Consider the following 20,130-nt stretch of genomic DNA (forward strand, 5'->3'; position numbering starts at 1 on the left):
AATTTATTAAGACATAAAACAGAATATAAATGAAAAATTATAGGGTTCAGCTTAAATAATGAAACACTAAATATCGTATCGATTTTTAGAATATCGAACATTTATCTATTTTAGGAAAATCTATCTTTTCTCGATTTTATTGTGACACATAGACGATTCGGCGTGATTGGTCAGCGGTATGTGATGATCTTTCAATACTAGATGTCGTTTTTATGAAGCCGCTTGACCTATCACGTCCGAGACGAGGTTTCTTTGTCTAAAGTAAATTTTGTAGAGTGCCTACATATCTGTGATTTTGTCTATTTACTTATTGTATATAAAGCAATTATATATTATACAATATATTGAATTATACACCCGAATTCATTGTAAACTTAATAATAGTTATTCTTAAACTGATTCAGAAAATGAAAATTAACAATAGGACCAACAAGAAATTTAAAAAAAAATGAGATAGAACAGACGGGAGTAGTTTTTCTTAGTTATCTTTTAATCATTATGAACTCCTTGGTATTGGTTTTGGAAATCTATCATAAAATGTGTTATTTTTCTTGGGAATATGTTCATTTAACGGCCTAGATCAAGAATATTCACACTGCTAGTTCATTATTTTATTTCCTTTATATTATTTTAATTCGAATATATCGATCTTAGTCGATCCATATGATCGATCTCTATTTTTGAGATAAATAAAATAAAAGAACAATATTAACGCATTATTAATCACTTTTACATGTTTAGATAAATACCAGGACATGGCTAAATAAATAATTTAGATACAAATTGAAATATAAATATCAGTACTTTCAACTTAATTAATTTTAATATATTTTGCTGCAAAATAAAGTATATATAGGGCTTCATAAAAATTCAACTATTTAATAATACTATTTAAAATAATGGTAGCAGGATTATGTATAATATTTCAGGGTTTTTTACGTTAGAATATAACCTTTGCATCAACATATCCTTAGATACTTAAACGAATATCTTTGATCATTCATATTTAAACTAAAACTATTGTGATTGGCATTTATTCTGATATTTATCTAGAAATTTTAATTGTGACTTCTTATCACAATTAAATCCTAAAAAACTTAAACAACTTAAAGCAAAATATAGCAGAAAACAAAATGGATCTGAAGTTGGAATAAAACAGAGTTCAAATTTGTTTTTTGCAGATTTTTTAGATCAGACAGATCATTTTTGATGTTTAATTATTACTCATATTTAGATGTATTAAATTGGTCTTTATTATTAATACTGTTCAGTGAGAGTGATTCCGCTCTATTGCAGGTGTTTTCGGTTTCAGTTTTTATGAAGTAGCATCATTTCTTATACTTCTTCTTTCCTTGAATATATATGATTAGGTAAGCTCGTGATTTAAGCAAAAATCCATCCTAGCTCTCTAGAATCCTTTTCTACTTCTACTGTTATCTGCTATGGTATATCAGAGACAAGTTTAAGGTACCTTAAAACTGCTATAGTAATAAATCAAAAAAGTTAGGGGTAACACATAGCTGTTAAGTTAAAAATTAAGCTGAAAACTTGAATTTATAGTGATTTTAAAAGCTACAAGATTGTTAAACAGTACGTTATGAATCATAGTTTGGTCAAATCTTGTTAAAAATGTTTGGGAAACAACTATAACTATTCTCTCCATCACTGTTAACTTGATTATATATTGTGCAAATGAACAATGCTGTTATGTATCCCAGGCTGTTAATGAACATATATTCCCAAACATTATTTAATACAACTTATTTCTTAGAATATTGAACAAACTTAATTGGGAATATATTTCAAACGGTATAAACACTATTTTAATTATATTTTCAAGTCGAAACTAGAAACAGTTAATGAGTCATAATTGAGTGTTGAATATTAATCGGCTTGACAGGGTTAGACAACAATAAATCGGGCACAATAGACAACTCAAGCGGAACATACAACAGGGTGTATAGAATCAACACAAAAGAAAACTCTACAGTTCGGACAATTCGGTGATTCGGAGCCAGTGGGCTTGCGAAATATCTGTCATTCAAACAACAAACTATTTTCTATAGCAATAAGTATCATATTGCCTATAAATTTAGTCAGTACAATTGTATAAAATAATATTGAGAAAAAAAAGTCCAAAAAATATCTGTTTTCGTTCGAATATTATCACTGTTACGTAATTCAATCGTTGATATATGTCAAACACATTAAATCCTATATATTTACATATCAGGTCTTTTCCAGAAGTATCACCTTAAATACGCAAGCAACGATGTAATGTTTCATCTGAGCTTCTTTCGGCTTTTTTTCGAACGCTTTCGTGTCAAAACCGTACATATAGTCAATTATTTTCTTGTAAACTAATCCACTTCATACATTTCATGGCATAGAAACATGTACGTTAATAAAAATAATAGTAATAAACGATAGATCGATGATAGTGGCATGACAAAGACATATAGTGGTTTGATGCATATCTAAAAGGGTTGTAAAATACTGAAAAATATTTTATATTGCTTCACTTTTATTCTCTCACAGTTGTTTTTTAATTGTGAATATATATATGTAGACTAGTAGACAGTTTTCTAGGCCTATTTTCGAATTGGTTCTTAGATTGATAAGTTTTCTATCGATTTCCACCGTAGATGCCTCTCTAAACTGAAAATTGAGTATTCACTGATCAAAAATCGTAACCCTTCAGTTTTTTGTGAGGGTTATTTTTATACTTGGTCAAAGAGCTAATATAGATTAATGTAAACTTGTTATATTAAGTACAATTTTATAATGTATCTATGTGTTCGTGTTTGTTTAACATAATAGATGGAGGAAAATTTTTCATTGATTTTTCAGAACTTTTCTAGTATTTTGTCATTATAAATCCTACTTGTTTCTTTCAATTTTCACCATAGAAGGGGCCATATCTTTATCTGGAAGTTGAATCTAAGATGTGTTTTGGGGAATTTAGACAAGAGGTGATTGCGAATTTGTAATAATTAAACAAGCTTCATGCTACATAGAGAAAACATAATCTCGTTTGTTATGTATTAGTTTAATTTTTCTATTATCTTAATTCTTAGTTATTTATGAATTTTATTTTCCAATAAATGATGAAACAATTTTATTATCTACAAGAGATTATTTTTATTTAAGCGCGATTTTCTAGCTGGAAAAAGGAAATTCAAGGAGTTGTATATGGTTAATATAATAATTATATATTTTAATTAAAATAATATGACATTATAGACCATAATTAAAGACCTTTCCTTTCTCTATTATGTGTACAAACAATTTTGTTTTTCTATTTCACATATTTTTTGTTAAAAATTGATGAAATATTGTATTTAAATCATCTGTATTATAAATTTATATACTACTCTTTATTACGTATACTGAATAGACCTTTTAATTGTTTTAGTTTAAAATAAATACTCATTTGTATGAGCTGCATATGTTTACTTATATGGATCGGATCTAAAACAGTATAAAAATTTTAGTTTTATTTCAGCCTTTCAGAATTTTTCGATGAATTTCTTCATTTCTATTTATTTTGTGGACTCATACAGATGTGGAAAAAGATTTTATACCTTAACACTTAGTACAATTGTTGACCTTTTTCTATGACTTCGAATAATTATTGTATATACATAGTTAAGTTATTTATCAACTTGTTTTACCAATGTTTACGCATGCTCATGCAATAACCATAATTTTATCTAGTTTTAGACGTAATAATATCATATATTATGAACTGTAGTCTTAAAAACAAATTAAAGGAATATTAATTTATCTTAAACATAGATTCTTTAAACTCTTTACTGTGAATGCTTTTTAAAAGTTAATAAAAACACAAATAAAACTACAAATTTGTTTCGTTTTATTTCATGAATCATATTATTAAATGCATAAAAAATCCATATATTGTTACTTTTGTATAATTGTTGGTTGAACATCTGTGATCTTAGAGATAGTTAATTTAGTGAAATCGCTGTAATGCTCCAGAGACATCACATTCAATTATGGCCATCATCGGCGACCATGTGACTTGATGATATTTCTTGATGATATTCAACAATCAACAAACTAAAAATCGCCACAGAATTAAAAACATATTCGGTAATATACTATAATAACCTTTTCAGGTTTTAGGACCTCAATAGTCTATAAACATCGCTTGAAGCAAATTCTGTATGCTCTATTTGGAAACCTTTGAATAAATGAAGAAATGTTTATTGAAAACTATCAATCTATTAATCAAGTAAATAAGCTAGTTAAACTAGTGTAAATTGGAAAAATGGGAATAATTGAGTGACTCAAAAGAATTTTACTTACTTTAGATACTTTCAAAATTTAAACATCATAAGATTATATTCGAAATCGAAAAAGCGCTAATTTAGAATTTAAGATCTTTATTTTGACTCAGTGCTCTACCACTATTTATATTAATATTCATGAAACAATTAAAACTGAAGCATAAAAACTATTTCTATACATAATAGGTCAATTGAAAAGTCCCAGGTCTCACACATAGATGGCGCTACTAGAATTAAATCCACATGTTTTTTAGTTAGCCTAACCCTCAAAAGGTGCGTGTATAAATTTAACAGCTCTTGGATCATTAGTTTGTGTATTATAGCATTTTGAGTGAAGCGACTTGGCTTGATGTGGAGTTTCTGGACACGGCCCCAGGATAATCAACCATCAAGGATTGGTATGCTAAATTTAGACGTGGTGAAATGAGCACCGAAAACGGCCCACTCCGCCCAAAAAAGGTTGTTACCGACGAAAATTTTTAAAAATCAACAAAATGATTTTGCATGACAGTAAATTGATATTGAACGAAATAGCAGACAACCTAAAGATATCAAATGAACGTGTACATTATATAATTCACGAATATTTGGGTATGGGAAAGCTCTGTGCAAAGTGGGTGCCGCGTGAGCGACTATTACATAGCATTAATGGACCGTTTGAAGGACGAAATCGTCGACAAACGGCCGCATTTGAAGAAAAAGAAATCGCTACTTTACCAAGGCAATGCACCATGTCACAAGTCAGTGAAAACGATGGCAAGGATCCATGAATTGGGCTTCGAATTGCTTTCTCATCCAACGTATTCTCCAGACCTGGCCTCCAGCGACTATTTCCTGTTGTAAGATCTCAAAAGAATGCTCGCTAGGAAGACATTTTCGTCGAATGAAGAGGTGATCCCCGAAACTGTGGCCTATTTTGAAGCAAAAGACAATTCGTACTACAAAAATGGTATCGAAAAGTTGGAGGGTAGCTATAATCAGTGTATTACCCTTGAAAGGAATTATGTTGAATAAAAAAAACTAATTTTGCCAAAAAATGTTATTTTAGTTTAGTTCTAGAAAAGTAGATGTGACTACAAAATTATATGTAATATTGTAATACCTTGAATTTAAAAAATCATGTACGATTTTTCCTAATTGAAATTAAAGCAATAACTTTTAAATTGAGTGTCAAAAATATTAAAATTTAAATGCATCTTTCAACTAGGTGTTATCAATATGCTAATAATATTTTAGATTTATTTCGCTATAAAAGGCGTATGCTATGAAAAAACCTGAATGGTGAATAAAACGCGTTAATTGAAACCATTAAAATTCAAGCTAATTAATTTATATAAAAGGAAACGATACTTTATGCAATTTTACGGTTGTTAGGCACACTCGGAGATTATATCGTTTTCAAACGCTTGTATTTCCGAGCGCTACCGTAATATTACTTTCACTGAAGTAATATTGTTTCTTGTTAATTATTATGTTTTTTGGCTGTTAAATATTCCTGAGATGTTTGTTTTGTTTCCTAAATAGATTCGCAATTTTAAATATAAATATTTTTATCATTTTTTTTAGGTATTCTTTTTAAATTTTTGTTCCTATTATTCTTGTGCTTTTGAATCTTTTTCCGTTTATGTGGTGTACTCTACCTGTGGAAACGTTCTCTGAAGTTCGATAATAATTTGACGGAGGGTCTCCAATGCAACAACATTGACATATTTATTATGGTTTTATCTCAATATATATGAGATAATGAAATCTAGCTTCCCCTGCATTAACAATTTAGCATTTAACAATATATGTTAATTATTATTTTATTTGTATATTCACTATTTTCAGTCATTGATAATTATTCACCATTTTCAAGCACTAAAGAGTCCTCATAAAATCTACTAGTATCAGCTAAGCCATCATAAGAAGGTGTATATAGTACGTCAACTAAATTTAGCTAACTTTAGCTTAGAAGAGCTATTGAGAAAGCTTTGATATGAGCATATTTTAAATCTACTTATGTTAACAGAAGTTTCAAAATTAATTGATAGGCTTGTTGAATATGTTATAATTAAATAAATACAAAAATACAAGCATGCCCAGGAAATCATAATCATTGGCCAAGTTAATTGTTTTCAGTGTCAAATCTAATGACCTAAAAAATTTTTAAATAACTCGCAGCCTCTAGCAAATTTCTTCATATTGAATGTATAATCAAAAAACACAAAAAAGTTACAAGATTTCCAAACAATTGCAGTATATTGGCTGATTCCGATTGAAGCGCAAACTTTTCATTCTTTGGTTTTATCATTTCTGAATATATGTCTTTAGAATAAAAAAAACAAATACCAGATGATTCAGATACAATGTCAGATCCTAACAGTATCATTTAATAGCAAGTGCTGATGATCAAATATCTGGGATCATTAAACAGAACAAGAATATCATACATGGCTCAATTAATAAGCGGAATTTCCGAAGATTTCTTTGGAAAAAAGAAAGGTTGCATGAAACCAGAGGTTGGACATCGTAAAATTAAAGAGGCATATATTAAAAGAGATTTTATTAAATAAACAATAAAATTTAACTTATACGGTACTGTAAATAGCTAAAAGTAAAGACTAGATTAGACAGAATGCTAACTAAACTATTTAATTAATAACAATAAATATACACATAACATATCCATTGGATAAAAAAAAAAACAAATTTAACGTGTTATTGTAACCATTAGCACCAATGTTATTTGACCCTGTCAAATATCCCTAGTTTCGTACGGCATTCGATTGATTAATTAATAGACCACATCTTTGGTTAAATTGTTAAATAATGTACAATAATTAGAAGATTCATTCTCCGTTTGTTCGATTCTAAAAAACACGTACTAATAAATGCTGCATTTGGTAATAAATAATTTCGTTTTATATCCACAGAAAAAAATTATTTAAAAAATGCTACTTTTAATTAAATTTCACTTGTAATTAACAAATATTTCGATGGTATCTAATGACATTTTAAGTACAGAAAGTCGCCAAACTATGATCTTTGAATTCAGATGATAACTATTGCAGCACAACAATGAAAATCCGATTATTAAAAAAAATTACTTCAACTAGGTCAACCAATTTTCAATCTGATTAATTTTAGTGAATAATATGTTTTATATAAAAATACCATTATAATGTGCATACTGAGTTAGGACCATACATTATTCAGATACAATGTCAGATCTTGACAGTATCATTTTAGAGCAAGTTCTGATGGTCAAGTATTCAGGATCATTAAATAGAACAAGAATATCATACATGGCTCAAATAATAAGTGGACTTTCCGAAGATTTCTTTGGAAAAGAAAGTTGCATGAAACCAGAGGTTGGACAGTGTAAAATTAAAGAGGCAGATATTAAAAGAGATTTTATTAAATAAACAATAAAATTTAACTTATACGGTACTGTAAATAGCTAAAAGTAAAGACTAGATTAGACAGAATGCTAACTAAACTATTTAATTAATAACAACAAATATACACATAACATATCCATTGGATAAAAAAAAACAAATTTAACGTGTTATTGTAACCATTAGCACCAATGTTATTTGACCCTGTCAAATATCCCTAGTTTCGTACGGCATTCGATTGATTAATTAATAGACCACATCTTTGGTTAAATTGTTAAATAATGTACAATAGTTAGAAGATTCATTCTCCGTTTGTTCGATTCTAAAAAACACGTACTAATAAATGCTGCATTTTGGTAATAAATAATTTCGATTTATATCCACAGAAAAAAATAATTAAAAAAATGCTATTTTTAATTAAATTTCACTTGTAATTGTCAAAGATTTCGATGGCATCTAATAGTATTTTAGTACAGCAAGTCACCAAACTATGATCTTTGAATTCTTATGATAGCTACCGCAGCACAACAATGGGGATCTGATTAACAAAATTACAGTTAAAAAAATCTTTTTTCAACTAGGTCAAACAATTCTCAATCTGATTGATTGATTCTGATTGATTCTGAGTGTAATATGTTTTATATTAAAATACCATTAAAATATGGATACTGAGTTAGGACCATACATATATAACTGACGCGAAGAAGCCAGTTTTGTTTGATTTCTTAAAAAGAGCTATTATAAATTATAAAGTATATTATTATTTAAGTGTTAAAGTAATAGCCTTGCATATAAGCTGCAATACATCGGCAGTGATATTGCGAGAATGACAAAAAAATATATTTGGATGGATAGTTTACTAGTAGTTATTTCAAGATCCATAAGGATTAGAGAATATAAATTAAAAATAACAACGTGGTAGTTTGATTCTAAATAAATATATTGAATCTTTGACTTGTTGAAGGACCGGGCGTAGTTTCTAGAAAAATGATTATAGCTGTGTAGTCTTCTAATATTCCAATGACACTTGTTCGTCGGATTTCCAAAATTCATTTCTGATCGAGCTACAACATGCCTAAAATGTTGTAATATGAGCTATGTTAGATTACATGAGCTAAGAAGAAGTATTTAATAACTATTTTCTAAACAGAAAACTAATTTAAAAAATATAATAATAATGTTTCAAAACTTAGTACACCGATTTCATCGAAATTTTCGTACTTTTGAAAATGCAACTCGTAAGTGATTAAACCATTGTAAAGTTATTCTCTATTAATATTTGTGATACAAAGCTTTTAATAATAAAATACTATAATAGGCAAAAATTAGTTCATCTACCACAAACTCATTAAAAATTTGATATTATTTTTTTAAAATCTTTCATTTAATTACTAGCTACGATTATCTACTAAAAAAGTAATCAGTCAAATGTGTATTTAGTTATCTAAATTACCATAAGAAGACTTATTAGATCTCTCACTGAATTAAATGCCACCAGTTGAATTTTATGAATCTTTAAATAACATTTTATAAAATCCTTGTTTCATCTCTGGTCGATTATTTAGAACATATGATGACAATTTATATGTTATATAAGAAAATATATTTCCTTTGGTACAGCTCGTGAATTTAGTTTTCATATATTATGAATTACAAATTACAATGACTTATTGTGATCAAATAAATCACACATTCAGAATTTGCTGTGCAATGTAATATTTCTAAAAGAAAGAACAATAATTATACTATTTTTCATCATGTTTGGTGACTAGCTGTCTCTAAATTCATTTTCCTCTTTATATATAGATGCAATTGAGGCACAGCCTTATTAAAATGTATTTCACGTTAGGATGATACACGATATTCGTCATGGTTCGAAATGATTATCAGATTGTAGATCAATTCTTATCAAAAATATACACGGATGCTTTTAATACGACTTATAAAACGATTTTTATAAAAACTACTCTATCGTCATATACAGCGATGAGCTTCATGATACAAAATACTGGTCAATTGTCTGAATCACGTCTCCTCCAATAGATCAGGACGGGCCCGCTAGATCTCCCGATTTCACTGATATACTGTCCATGCTATCTGATGGCATCTCCACCACATCTGACGGTTGTAGTTCCCTCTGTTCGTTCTCCTGCAACTCGCGAACGTTTCCGGGAAGATAATCCTTCCACGATCTGAACAAATATCTGGTGAATTTCCTCAGCTGTCTGAACTTGCAGTACGTGGCTCCTTCAGCCGACTCCAACTGTTGAGTTTGTATCAGAAACCCCTTCTCTTTGAACGTCTGTTCCAATTTTTCTCTTTGCAATGACTTTCTCGATTTCCGTTTTTTGTTTCGTATTGCCGTGTTGCTGTTTGCAACCTCGTGTTGTATGGCCGCCAGGCTGGATCCAGGTAGCTGAGGGGTGAGCAAGAAATCGGACGTCGAGTTTCCTCCGGTAATGTCTAGGGGTGGTACTGGGTAGATTTTCTCTCCGCTTGCTTGTAGAAACGCCCCTGTACTGGATCCCTGGGTGCTGGTGATTTGTTGTTGTAGGGTTTCCCTAGGGAAGAATTCGTAGCCTCTCATGCTTTTATCGCCAGTTCCACTATAGTACCTGAGAAAATCAGAAAAAATCTTAGTTATCTGTTACTGTAACCAAGTATATTCAATTTTTATTAATATTACTGTATCTGGAAAGTGCGAATTCATTTTGATCGATGGATTTTGAAGTACCTTTCGTCGAAGTTGATAAATTATTGGGGTGAGGTCTTACTTTTGCTATATATGAAGCATCGAGTTTGACATTTTGTAACCAATTATTTCGATTTAATTAACACATAATGAGTCATTTTACATTAATAATGAAGAGTTGGAAGTTTAAAGCGAATAGAGCATCATAGGATATTGCTATTAAAAGCAATTAAAGACTAGAGATGATGAAAATGGATGAGAACGATGCTTTGAAAAAAGTTTTAAACTATTTACTTGAGTTTATAAGAACACTGACTCATAACACAAATTTCCTTAGTTAGTTTTATATGAACAATGCATTAAAGCATCTCGGATTTTTTAAATTTTTGTTGTATTTTCAGTTATATACGTCATGTAACCTGGTCAACTATGATAATACAGAGAGAGGAATATTTTCAGTTTTCACACATCCATCAATATATGACACTACACCTTCAGTAACCATTTTTAGTCCACTTATGAAAGTAATTACCATTAATTTCACAATCTGAAAAAATGTTTATATTCCATCAAAAGTAATATATTTCTTCCACAAATGTTCTAATTTTTTGTATAATTTTTAATAACAGGATAGATCTCAGTTCTAACTATCACTTTTTCCTTTGAGCTAAATTTTGTTTTCTTATTTACTGCTGCATTCATGTGTCATTTATTATTCCGATGAAGTAAAAAAAACTTTATTAGCCAAGCAATGATATTCAATTGTATTTGTTTGTTCCTTTTTAATTTTGTGTTTATAACATAAAATTATATTATTATTTTTGTATTCTTTGCGGGCTCACCACCGACTTTAAACTGATTTTTATTTAGTTTTTACAATGATTAGTAGGTATATATTTTATTTTAAAATGTTTTTTTTGTGTTAAAAGTCTCTTTAATTATTTTTTACATTTTAGTGATTACCTTATTTATTTTTTGGAATCGGTTCAATATTTTTTTGTAAAAATATTTTATTTTTCTCTCTTTAGTGTTAGATATTTACTCAATAAATTACGCAATGATTTTATTAAATATTACAATAGATAGCCCAAGTAACAGTATAGCCCGTATGAGGAAAAATAGTAATAAAGAAACAATGATTGAAAATGAGGAATGTTTCAGGTACTGGGTCCTCTACCTAACATAGCCTAGGTGATTTGACAAATTTTCCAACCAAGCAAGAAAAGAGAAAGTTGGTGCTCTATTGGGAATCAAATCCGCAACCTTCTCGGTGGGCTTCTAACATTCTAACTATAACATAGAAGCCATTGTCTACCATGTTTCTACGACTTCTCATGTGATATGGTTAGTGTTTAAAAACCAAACTGAATGGCTTTTACACTGAATTACTTCCGATTTTTGGTCACATCAGTTCAGCAATTACTTTATACCCAAATATCTGATTATACGTCTATTGTATTGTACGTCCCTTCGAAATTCGAGGTTTTCCCTCGATTTCTCCCCTTCCCTCCATCTGATCCTAACTTGGTTTCAATGGGACCACCTCGGAAGGAATAAAAAAAGAATTTTGAAAATCGTTCCATAATTGACGGACAAATCGACGAACATACATTAAGAAAAATATACAGCCGAACATAGAAGCTCCTCCTTTTTCTTTCATATCATTGTGAAAACACAAAATTTCTCTTTTAACGCTACTGTACTGGGTAAAATAATAACGTTTGTTTATACAAACCACTGCTCTGTATGAGACCAGAAATATTAATAAAAAGGAACAAACAAATGATTATCCTCACCTAAAGTTCCCTCCTGAGTCAACAGACAACATTTTCTTCTCTTGCAAACTGGGTTTCGCGCCACCAGTGAATTTAAACTTGCAGATGCTGACTTCTGTAGCAGGATTGCTGCTATTCTCAGTGGGTATGGGTGGTATGAAGATGGCCGATCTCTTTCGTTTCGCTGGTGTTTTCTCGCTATTGGAGGCCGAACTAGCGTTTCTCTTGGGTTTATTGTCGTGGTGGCTAGAGTCAGACTCGTGTGCCTTGGTAAGTTTCGGCACGATCTTCCTCAATTGCTCGGTGGGATCCGTTTTATTGTCTCCATTGCCAGGTGGGGGTCTGGGACTGTGGCTTGGCAGCGAGTAGTTCATGTTACCGGCAAGACGCTGATACATCATTAGTTGCTGTTGCAGCGCCAGAGGATGGATAAAAACACCAGCATTGGGCCAATAGACATACCTAAAATAAATTGGAATTATTTGATTAAAACTTGTACAGAAAAATACATTGTATAGAAAAAACGCTGGTAGAAATCCTTTCCTCGATATTATAGTCACGTTAATTCAATATATTTTGCAATTTTAATAAAACCTGTTATACTCTTATGCAAAATAAAACTTAAAAGATAATTTTTCTTACGATATTTCTTGTAAAAACTAATATCTATTCCTAAAGAATTCGAAATTCAAAATCAGTTTCATCGTATTTATAGAATGTTGTCGTTAACAGGCTACAAATAATGCGTGTATTAAATTTATTGTAGAAAATCTCAATGTAGCATTGTTTATATTTGTAATGTCACAATTTAAATACCAATTACGTAATATCTAATCGCAAAAAATACTCAACACTATCTTTTACAGCTCGAAGAGAAGCATTTATAGAAATTATAATTTTATATGTGTGACCCACCACAAGTAAAACAGAATAATGCGATTAAAGACATTTCAATTTGCAACATTAGATTTTATCATTTTGATTATTACCTTTTTATATCATTTTTTAATATTCTGAGTAATATTATGAATTAATGTATAACTGATGGGCGAAAAATGATTAACACTTAGCTTTTTCCAATTTTGTATGATGGGTTTGATGGTATTGAGTGATAACATTAAAATTAGGGACATAAACCAATTGATTTTTCTTATTTTTAAAGGCATAACAAATTTTACGTTGAAATATTCAAAAAAATTACACATGAATATGGTTTTATAAAATAAAAGTCATACGTATTCACCAGATATTGCCTCCTTTGATTATTACTTACTCTATTGAATACCAATGGGCATTATTTATAACATTACGGCTTCTTATTATACAATCAAAAATGTGAAGAATATAGTACATAGCTTTGAACAACATCATATGATTTATAATAAAAATCAAACAACAAACAAAATTATAATCAATTGGTTTACCATAAAAAATATATGCTAAATATATGTTCGAAAATCTGCAGAAAATGTATTAAAATATTATTTGATATATGAACATATATTTTAGAAGCAAAACTAGATGATGTGAATAGTATCGAACCAGAAAAAAGTAGAAGAGTCATTAACAAAACTCCATTGATTGAAGTTAAGTTGACATTTTAAAAATTCTTTATATATTTTAGAATCCACCTTTTATCAGCATTGGTTCCTTGAGGTAAAAAAGAGGAACATATTGAGTCTTAAAATTCACTGACATGCATGTATAAAAACATTTTCATCAATGGGTGAACACTAGAATAAAGTGGTTCCTGCTTGTTAATGTAACTTTAAAATGTAGTGTGTTGAATGAGAAAAATGTGAAAGCCTAAAATACTATACTTGTTATCAATAATAACAACTTCATTGTAATCAATATTTTACTAAATATTTAATACTTTTGTTATCAGCGGATGATCCTTAATTAGCAACTGTAAAAACAAACACTACTCACCCTCCGGGACCATTTTGTCCCTCCGGTGTATTTGGCGTGTCTGGACTGGAAGTAGAAAGACTATCAGGCGTGGACGGGAATCGTAGTTCATTCCTGACGCTCAGAGATGGTGACGGCGTTTCGGTGACGATTTCGATATCATCATCGGATTGGGGTTCCGATTTAACGTCGTTGGGGTTCGCCGATTTCTCATTGGTTCCCGTAAATCTAATTCTAAGATGATTTAAGTCGCGGATACATAAATTAAGAGGTTCGTTCTGATCTTCTTTCGGTTCATTCTGAAACAATAATTCATATTAAATAACAGTAATTCAAATAGACATTATTGAGACAATATAATATATCAAAAATGTTCATAGTAATATTAGTATATAGAGATATTGGCGATAAACCAAATAAAAATAATATAACCTCTGGCAAGATAGCTGGCAAGGATAAAAATGGTAAATATCGGTTGTATGTTGACCATTCCTGGCGCTTAGTTATATAAAACTTGCATAAATAGGCCACTAAAAAGACATAATATGTTGCCATCATATGTAAAATTTCAGCAGACTTCCAAATCGGTGAATCAGAAACATAATGGGCCAGTTTTTATAAAATTAATAAAAATTCAAGGTTGTTAATTGGAGCCTTTGACGCACATTATATTATATTGGCCAAAATTTAAATTACTATTTTTTCATTAATTTTATTAGATTTCTTGTAACAGTTGTATACAGATGGTTAAAATTTTTAAGACTGTTATACTTCAACAGATCATTGGTACTCAATTAGCTGGGGCATTGACTGACATACTTTAAGCATGACTTTATACTTAAATCGTCATCGCGAAGAGGAATAGTAGTCGAAATATAGAGTTAACTGACAAAGACAGCCGCTATCAATGAACTGGAGTTTTGGGGTATAGAATGAGGAGCAGATCTTCAACATTATTGAAGCAATCGACGGATAATCTGGTAAAAATAGAAAAAAAACTTTTTAAAGCAAATGATTAGCTCATCACATTACTAATAAATAAATATAGTTTATGTTATTTGTGATCTGTTTGTCATGTTAATTTTTTCATTCACGGTAGATAGGCACAAAATATAACCATGAGTACTCAATGAGTACCATATAATATATGTAAAAGTAATCCCTTAAAAAAATCAATTTATTGATTCCAGTTTAAATAGACTATGTTACAGTGATCTGGATCAATAGATTTTAAGAAAATTAACATGAATAAATGTACTATAACGGATAAAATCAGATCAGGACGGAAATAACACGTAAAAAATAGAATTCGGATAAATTAGAGAAAAAGAAACCAAACTCACCACGTTTTTTTTATTTTCCTGAGTCAGTCTTTTTTCAAGTAAACTACTAATAATTTTATTTTGAACATCGCTTCTATTAATAACGTCAGCATCTTTCTCATTGACTGGCATCTTTTTTGAAGGCGTGTTGCTATCTTTTTCCAAGTAACTGCTAGCGTTTGGTGTTCCGGGAAATATCGTTCCGTAATTCTTGTAAATCAAGTGGCAAATGTCCGCCTTCTTTGGCTTCCGTCCTCTCCTCGGTTTGGAATTGTCCAACGTTATTTCTCCCATATAGGGTAGGTCCTGGTACTTCACCACTCGGGAAGCGTTGGTCTGTGGAGGAGCCGCCTGACTTTTTTTCACGGCTCCATTATGGATTTCCGTTATTTTCTGGAGCCAGTTCTTCACCGATTCATTGGGATTCTCCTCGGGTATACCGGCAAAATCTGGAATGGACAGGAATTCGATTTTCTTTTCGGGAGCGACGCCCTTGGATGAAGACGACGAGTCATGGGATTCTACCTCGACCTTTTCGATGTCGTCTTCCAAGTTGATGTGATTGAATTTAGCCGTAGGGCATGACCTGAAAATAGAAAGATATGTGTTGAATTGTAGCTAGTAAGTTAGACTAGTTAGTGTCACTTTTAATGATTATGATTGCTTCTTTTAGTTTAGGAATATTAAAATTGGTCTTAAAAACGAGTAAAAATTCTCGTTTATATTACAGTAAAATTGAGCTGATAGTATCATTGGGATCGTCCTCACTTTTGAATTTACAAAAGTAGTTACAAAAATTAGATCGAAGTTATTAAAAGTCTCTTAGGCATCAACTATTATTTTTTGAATACATACAGTGGATGAACAAAATGATATGAACTGGCATATATACCAAAAAGAAAGGCAGAAAGGGGTACCGATAGCAAATTATTTTAATTTTACATTATTTACCTCATAATATTGTAAGTTTTCACAACTTAACTTAACTTAAGTTAGTTGTAGGCATTATTCTTTCAATATCACAGTTATTAAGTGTTTTTAGGTGATATTGCACAGTAATGTAAGTAGAATTTCTAAAATTGTAAAACACTTTTCAATCTGATGGTCCTTCAATATCGCATTATGTGTTAAAACATCGTGGTGTGTTTCTATTTATGGAGTTTCTCTCTACACCTTCTTTAAGTAAAAGTAACTGTATTTTAGTTTCATATTTTTTAATTTTTTTTCTTTTCGTTTTTTTTCCTTTAGTATCTAGTTTATTTTAGATTAGTTCAAATGCACTATTGATTTTATTAATTACTTGTGGATGAATTAATTGTTTTTAAAATGAACATCAAATTTATAATAATTAATTATTTTCGAAAATGTTAACCGATAAGCAGTGGGTAATGTACGCACTATAACTATACTACAACTCATATTACAATGAGTAATATATATGAGAAACTATAAGTAGTATTGCCTGTAGATGACTGAATAAAAATTATTAACAATATTAAGTGAGCATACTGAAATACATTATAAATAAGTGCTAGTATTTAAAAACTGCTTATAAATTAGCAAAATGCTTATAAATTAGCAAACTGGTAATAAGCATAAAGCATAAGCATATATCATAAATAGGTACGCACTATTTCAGTTACAGCCTTGGGTTTATATATATAATGTTAAAATTGACGAAGTTTTAACGTTCAGCTGTGTGTGAACTCAAAAATGGTCAGATATTTATTGTTATGTTACTAAAATAATTATTAGCTACAGAATCGAAGGTCATGATTATGGTCTATTAGACGAATCGTTCTTATATTTGAATAAAAATAATAGTATCGTTGAATGTCAAATCAGATTGAACAAACCCCGTTAAATTAAATTTTTACGAAGTTTGCTTGTAATTATATTCTAATTGTTATGTTTAATAAAAATACTTTACTTACTCCGTATCGACATCTGCAGCTTTGACTATGTTCTCTGGTAATAAGATGGATTGACTTTTGGTGTACGTCATCTTCTGAGTTTTGGATTGTTCAGAATAAGATACTGCCTCTTCAGTTTCTTCCGATTGCATTGTAAATACTTCTGTAAAGTTAAATATAAACGATAAATTATCGACAGATTGAATTTAAGATCAAATAGAAACTATATTAATAATCACTCATCCAAATTCAAGTAAATTAAACTTAAAAATAAGTTACCATCTTGAAAATTGAAATTTAGATTTTAATATCGTTCAAAGATTGACAACATTTAAACCATTTTTACAATCTGTGAAATATTTTTCGTGGCATTTTCCAGAACAGACAATATTTCTTTTCAATTTTCACTAACGTTTGTGGCTTTATGACCTCTATAGACTTAAAGGATATAAACGCAGAGGGGATTTTATTTTCGGACAGAAAGGCAGTTAAATAAAATATATGATAAAGTATTGTAAACTTTTTGTCAAAAATGTTTAAAAATTCACATTAATTCACTTTAATTCACTGTAAATTATTTCTAACCGCGAATTTTTATTCATATTTTTAACAAAATTTTGTTATGCCTAAATAAACATGAGTACAAAAATAGTTTTGCAATGAAACCCAAATAACAACAGGCTAAAATGTATATTCCTGGGCTTCTTATTTTATAGCTAGGTAAATTTAATTTTGAGTCTTCTTTTCTATAAATATTGTTCAATCTCCTTCATTATCGCTCTTATTTACTTGTTATTTATGTTTATTGATAGATAGTTATCAAAAAGCATTCAAATATCAGTAATAAATTGTATACGAAAGTGTAGTAATAAAAAATAGTTTTGGGTTTTAATATGTAGAAATAAAATGTTTAACACATAATGTTCTTACTGAGAGACGAACGATATTTTTTTTGCTTTCATTTACATATATAGATTCAGTTACTGGAACCATATGGGAAATGTTTTTATCTATAAAATTTATTAATATATTAAATATATTATTTTATATCTGATTCAATATTTATAGCTCTATATTAGTTTATACAGTTTAGACATGAAGAACGTACATCTTATGAAAAGATTTATGGCAGCTGTGCTATATCAGAAGAAGCATGATGAGCATTTTTGAAAACCCAAGAAAATTGATAGTATATTTAAACTAGTTTTTGTCATTTAAATAATAATGTCATGTAAAATAATTTGTTTACTTCAATTTGCTTCTCAATCATCAGGTTTAGTGATATCCATATAGATATTTCATTAAATAAATCAGTAGAAGATCTGGGAGAACATTTTGGTTCAGAATATAATTTTATTTCTATTATTCTGAAGTGTCAATAGCGATAGTATCAAATTCGGGTATAAATATTTGTACAAGTTGATCATGAATGAACATTGAAGTCCCACTAAATAGTATAGAAATAATGTATGGACGTTAGGCGTACAATATTCTGATTATTACTAATTATTGACTGCTGAATGACATTTTTTATTTACTTTAATCTTCGTTAATCTATAGATTCTCTTCTTGGAACTATATGGGTAATATTTTTATATATAATTAATTATTTATAACTCTATATTAATTTACAGAGCTAAGGCATGGAGAATGTATATTTTATGAGATTTATGGCAACTATGTTGTGTCAGAAGAACCGCGATGAGAATTCTTGAAAACCGAAGTATATTGATGGTGAAAACGTGTAATACACACTTCATAATTATCCATGTCGAAGGAACCATCTAATTATAGAAAATCATTGGTAGTTGGTCATAAAGTATAATAAACATTTGTTTGAAATTGATTGATTGATTATATTAATTGAAAGGGTAATGTTGTTGAATGCCGTACGAAATGAAGATGGGAAACATACAATTATGCTTTCCAGACACAGAACACTTATGAGTAGCTTGACCATGCGCCAACTCTCTTCCCTGTGTGGAGTCATCAGGGTGTACCTATCATAGAAGATTAGGAGAACAGATTCAACAACATTAGATTGTAGTATGACAATACTCTACCACCTATAGAACCTGTGAAATCATATTTATAAATACCTAGCCCTAATCTAGCTCCTATGTTCATCAGACATTGCCCCTTTTTTTATTACTTCTTCCGATTTACTGTGGTTGAGTAACAGTTTCTTTTTACGAAAATACCTCAAAACAAGATGACTTTTAGAAAATGTCAGAGGGTTCCAGGATGTTTTTATAAATTCCCAAAATGATGATGAAAAACTAGTAGCTAGCGATGGAAAGTAGCGAAAACTTATTCATCGCCTAATATGGTAAGATAATAGTTATGCATTAAGAAGTTCTAACAACTTTTAGGATAATGTTGTACACTAACTGCGGTTTATTTCTTGTATTACAGTATTAGATTTTGTTTAATGTATTAATTAATTTTGTTATTTATTATAAGTGTTATCATAATGGCATGTAAAATCAGTTTGTTGACTTAAAATTCCCCGGTATACCTATATTTAAATATATATTCATTGAATAAGTCAGTATAAGACCTGAGAGAACAATTTTCTTCAGAGTGTAATTTTATTTCTGTTATTTTGAACCATTAATAGAAGTATATTTAATTTTATATTATGAGTGTTATATTAATATCATGTAAGAACTTTGTTGACTGAAATTTGCATCTCAATCATCAGGTTTAGTTATATTTATATAAATATTTCATTGAATAAATCAGTACAAGATCAGAGAGAACATTTTAGTTCAGAATGGGATTTTATTTCTATTATTTTGAAGCATCGATAGCGATAGTAGTAAAT

General features: G+C 29.7%; 1 protein-coding gene across 4 annotated transcripts in view; it reads right to left on the reverse strand.

Moving 5' to 3' along the window:
- Window positions 1-6,840: 6,840 nt before the first annotated feature.
- Window positions 6,841-20,130, reverse strand: part of LOC143193899 (uncharacterized) — a 31,818-nt gene continuing 18,528 nt past the window's right edge. For 2 of the 4 annotated variants that reach the window (XM_076400335.1, XM_076400333.1), the window contains exons 2-6: window positions 17,325-17,466; window positions 15,412-15,976; window positions 14,090-14,367; window positions 12,179-12,619; window positions 6,841-10,305 (exon numbers count right to left, since the gene is read on the reverse strand). In XM_076400335.1, the coding sequence (XP_076256450.1) occupies window positions 9,735-10,305; window positions 12,179-12,619; window positions 14,090-14,367; window positions 15,412-15,976; window positions 17,325-17,455 (1,986 nt within the window). In that variant the 5' untranslated portion in view covers window positions 17,456-17,466 and the 3' untranslated portion in view covers window positions 6,841-9,734. The remainder of the gene's footprint in view (window positions 10,306-12,178; window positions 12,620-14,089; window positions 14,368-15,411; window positions 15,977-17,324; window positions 17,467-20,130) is intronic. The other 2 variants (XM_076400336.1, XM_076400334.1) reach the window with 1 other exon arrangement.

The sequence above is a fragment of the Rhynchophorus ferrugineus genome, unplaced genomic scaffold (genome assembly GCF_030347505.1).
Source record: "Rhynchophorus ferrugineus isolate W39M unplaced genomic scaffold, kcgeb_rfMv2 rfM3, whole genome shotgun sequence".
Classification (NCBI taxonomy): domain Eukaryota; kingdom Metazoa; phylum Arthropoda; class Insecta; order Coleoptera; family Curculionidae; genus Rhynchophorus; species Rhynchophorus ferrugineus.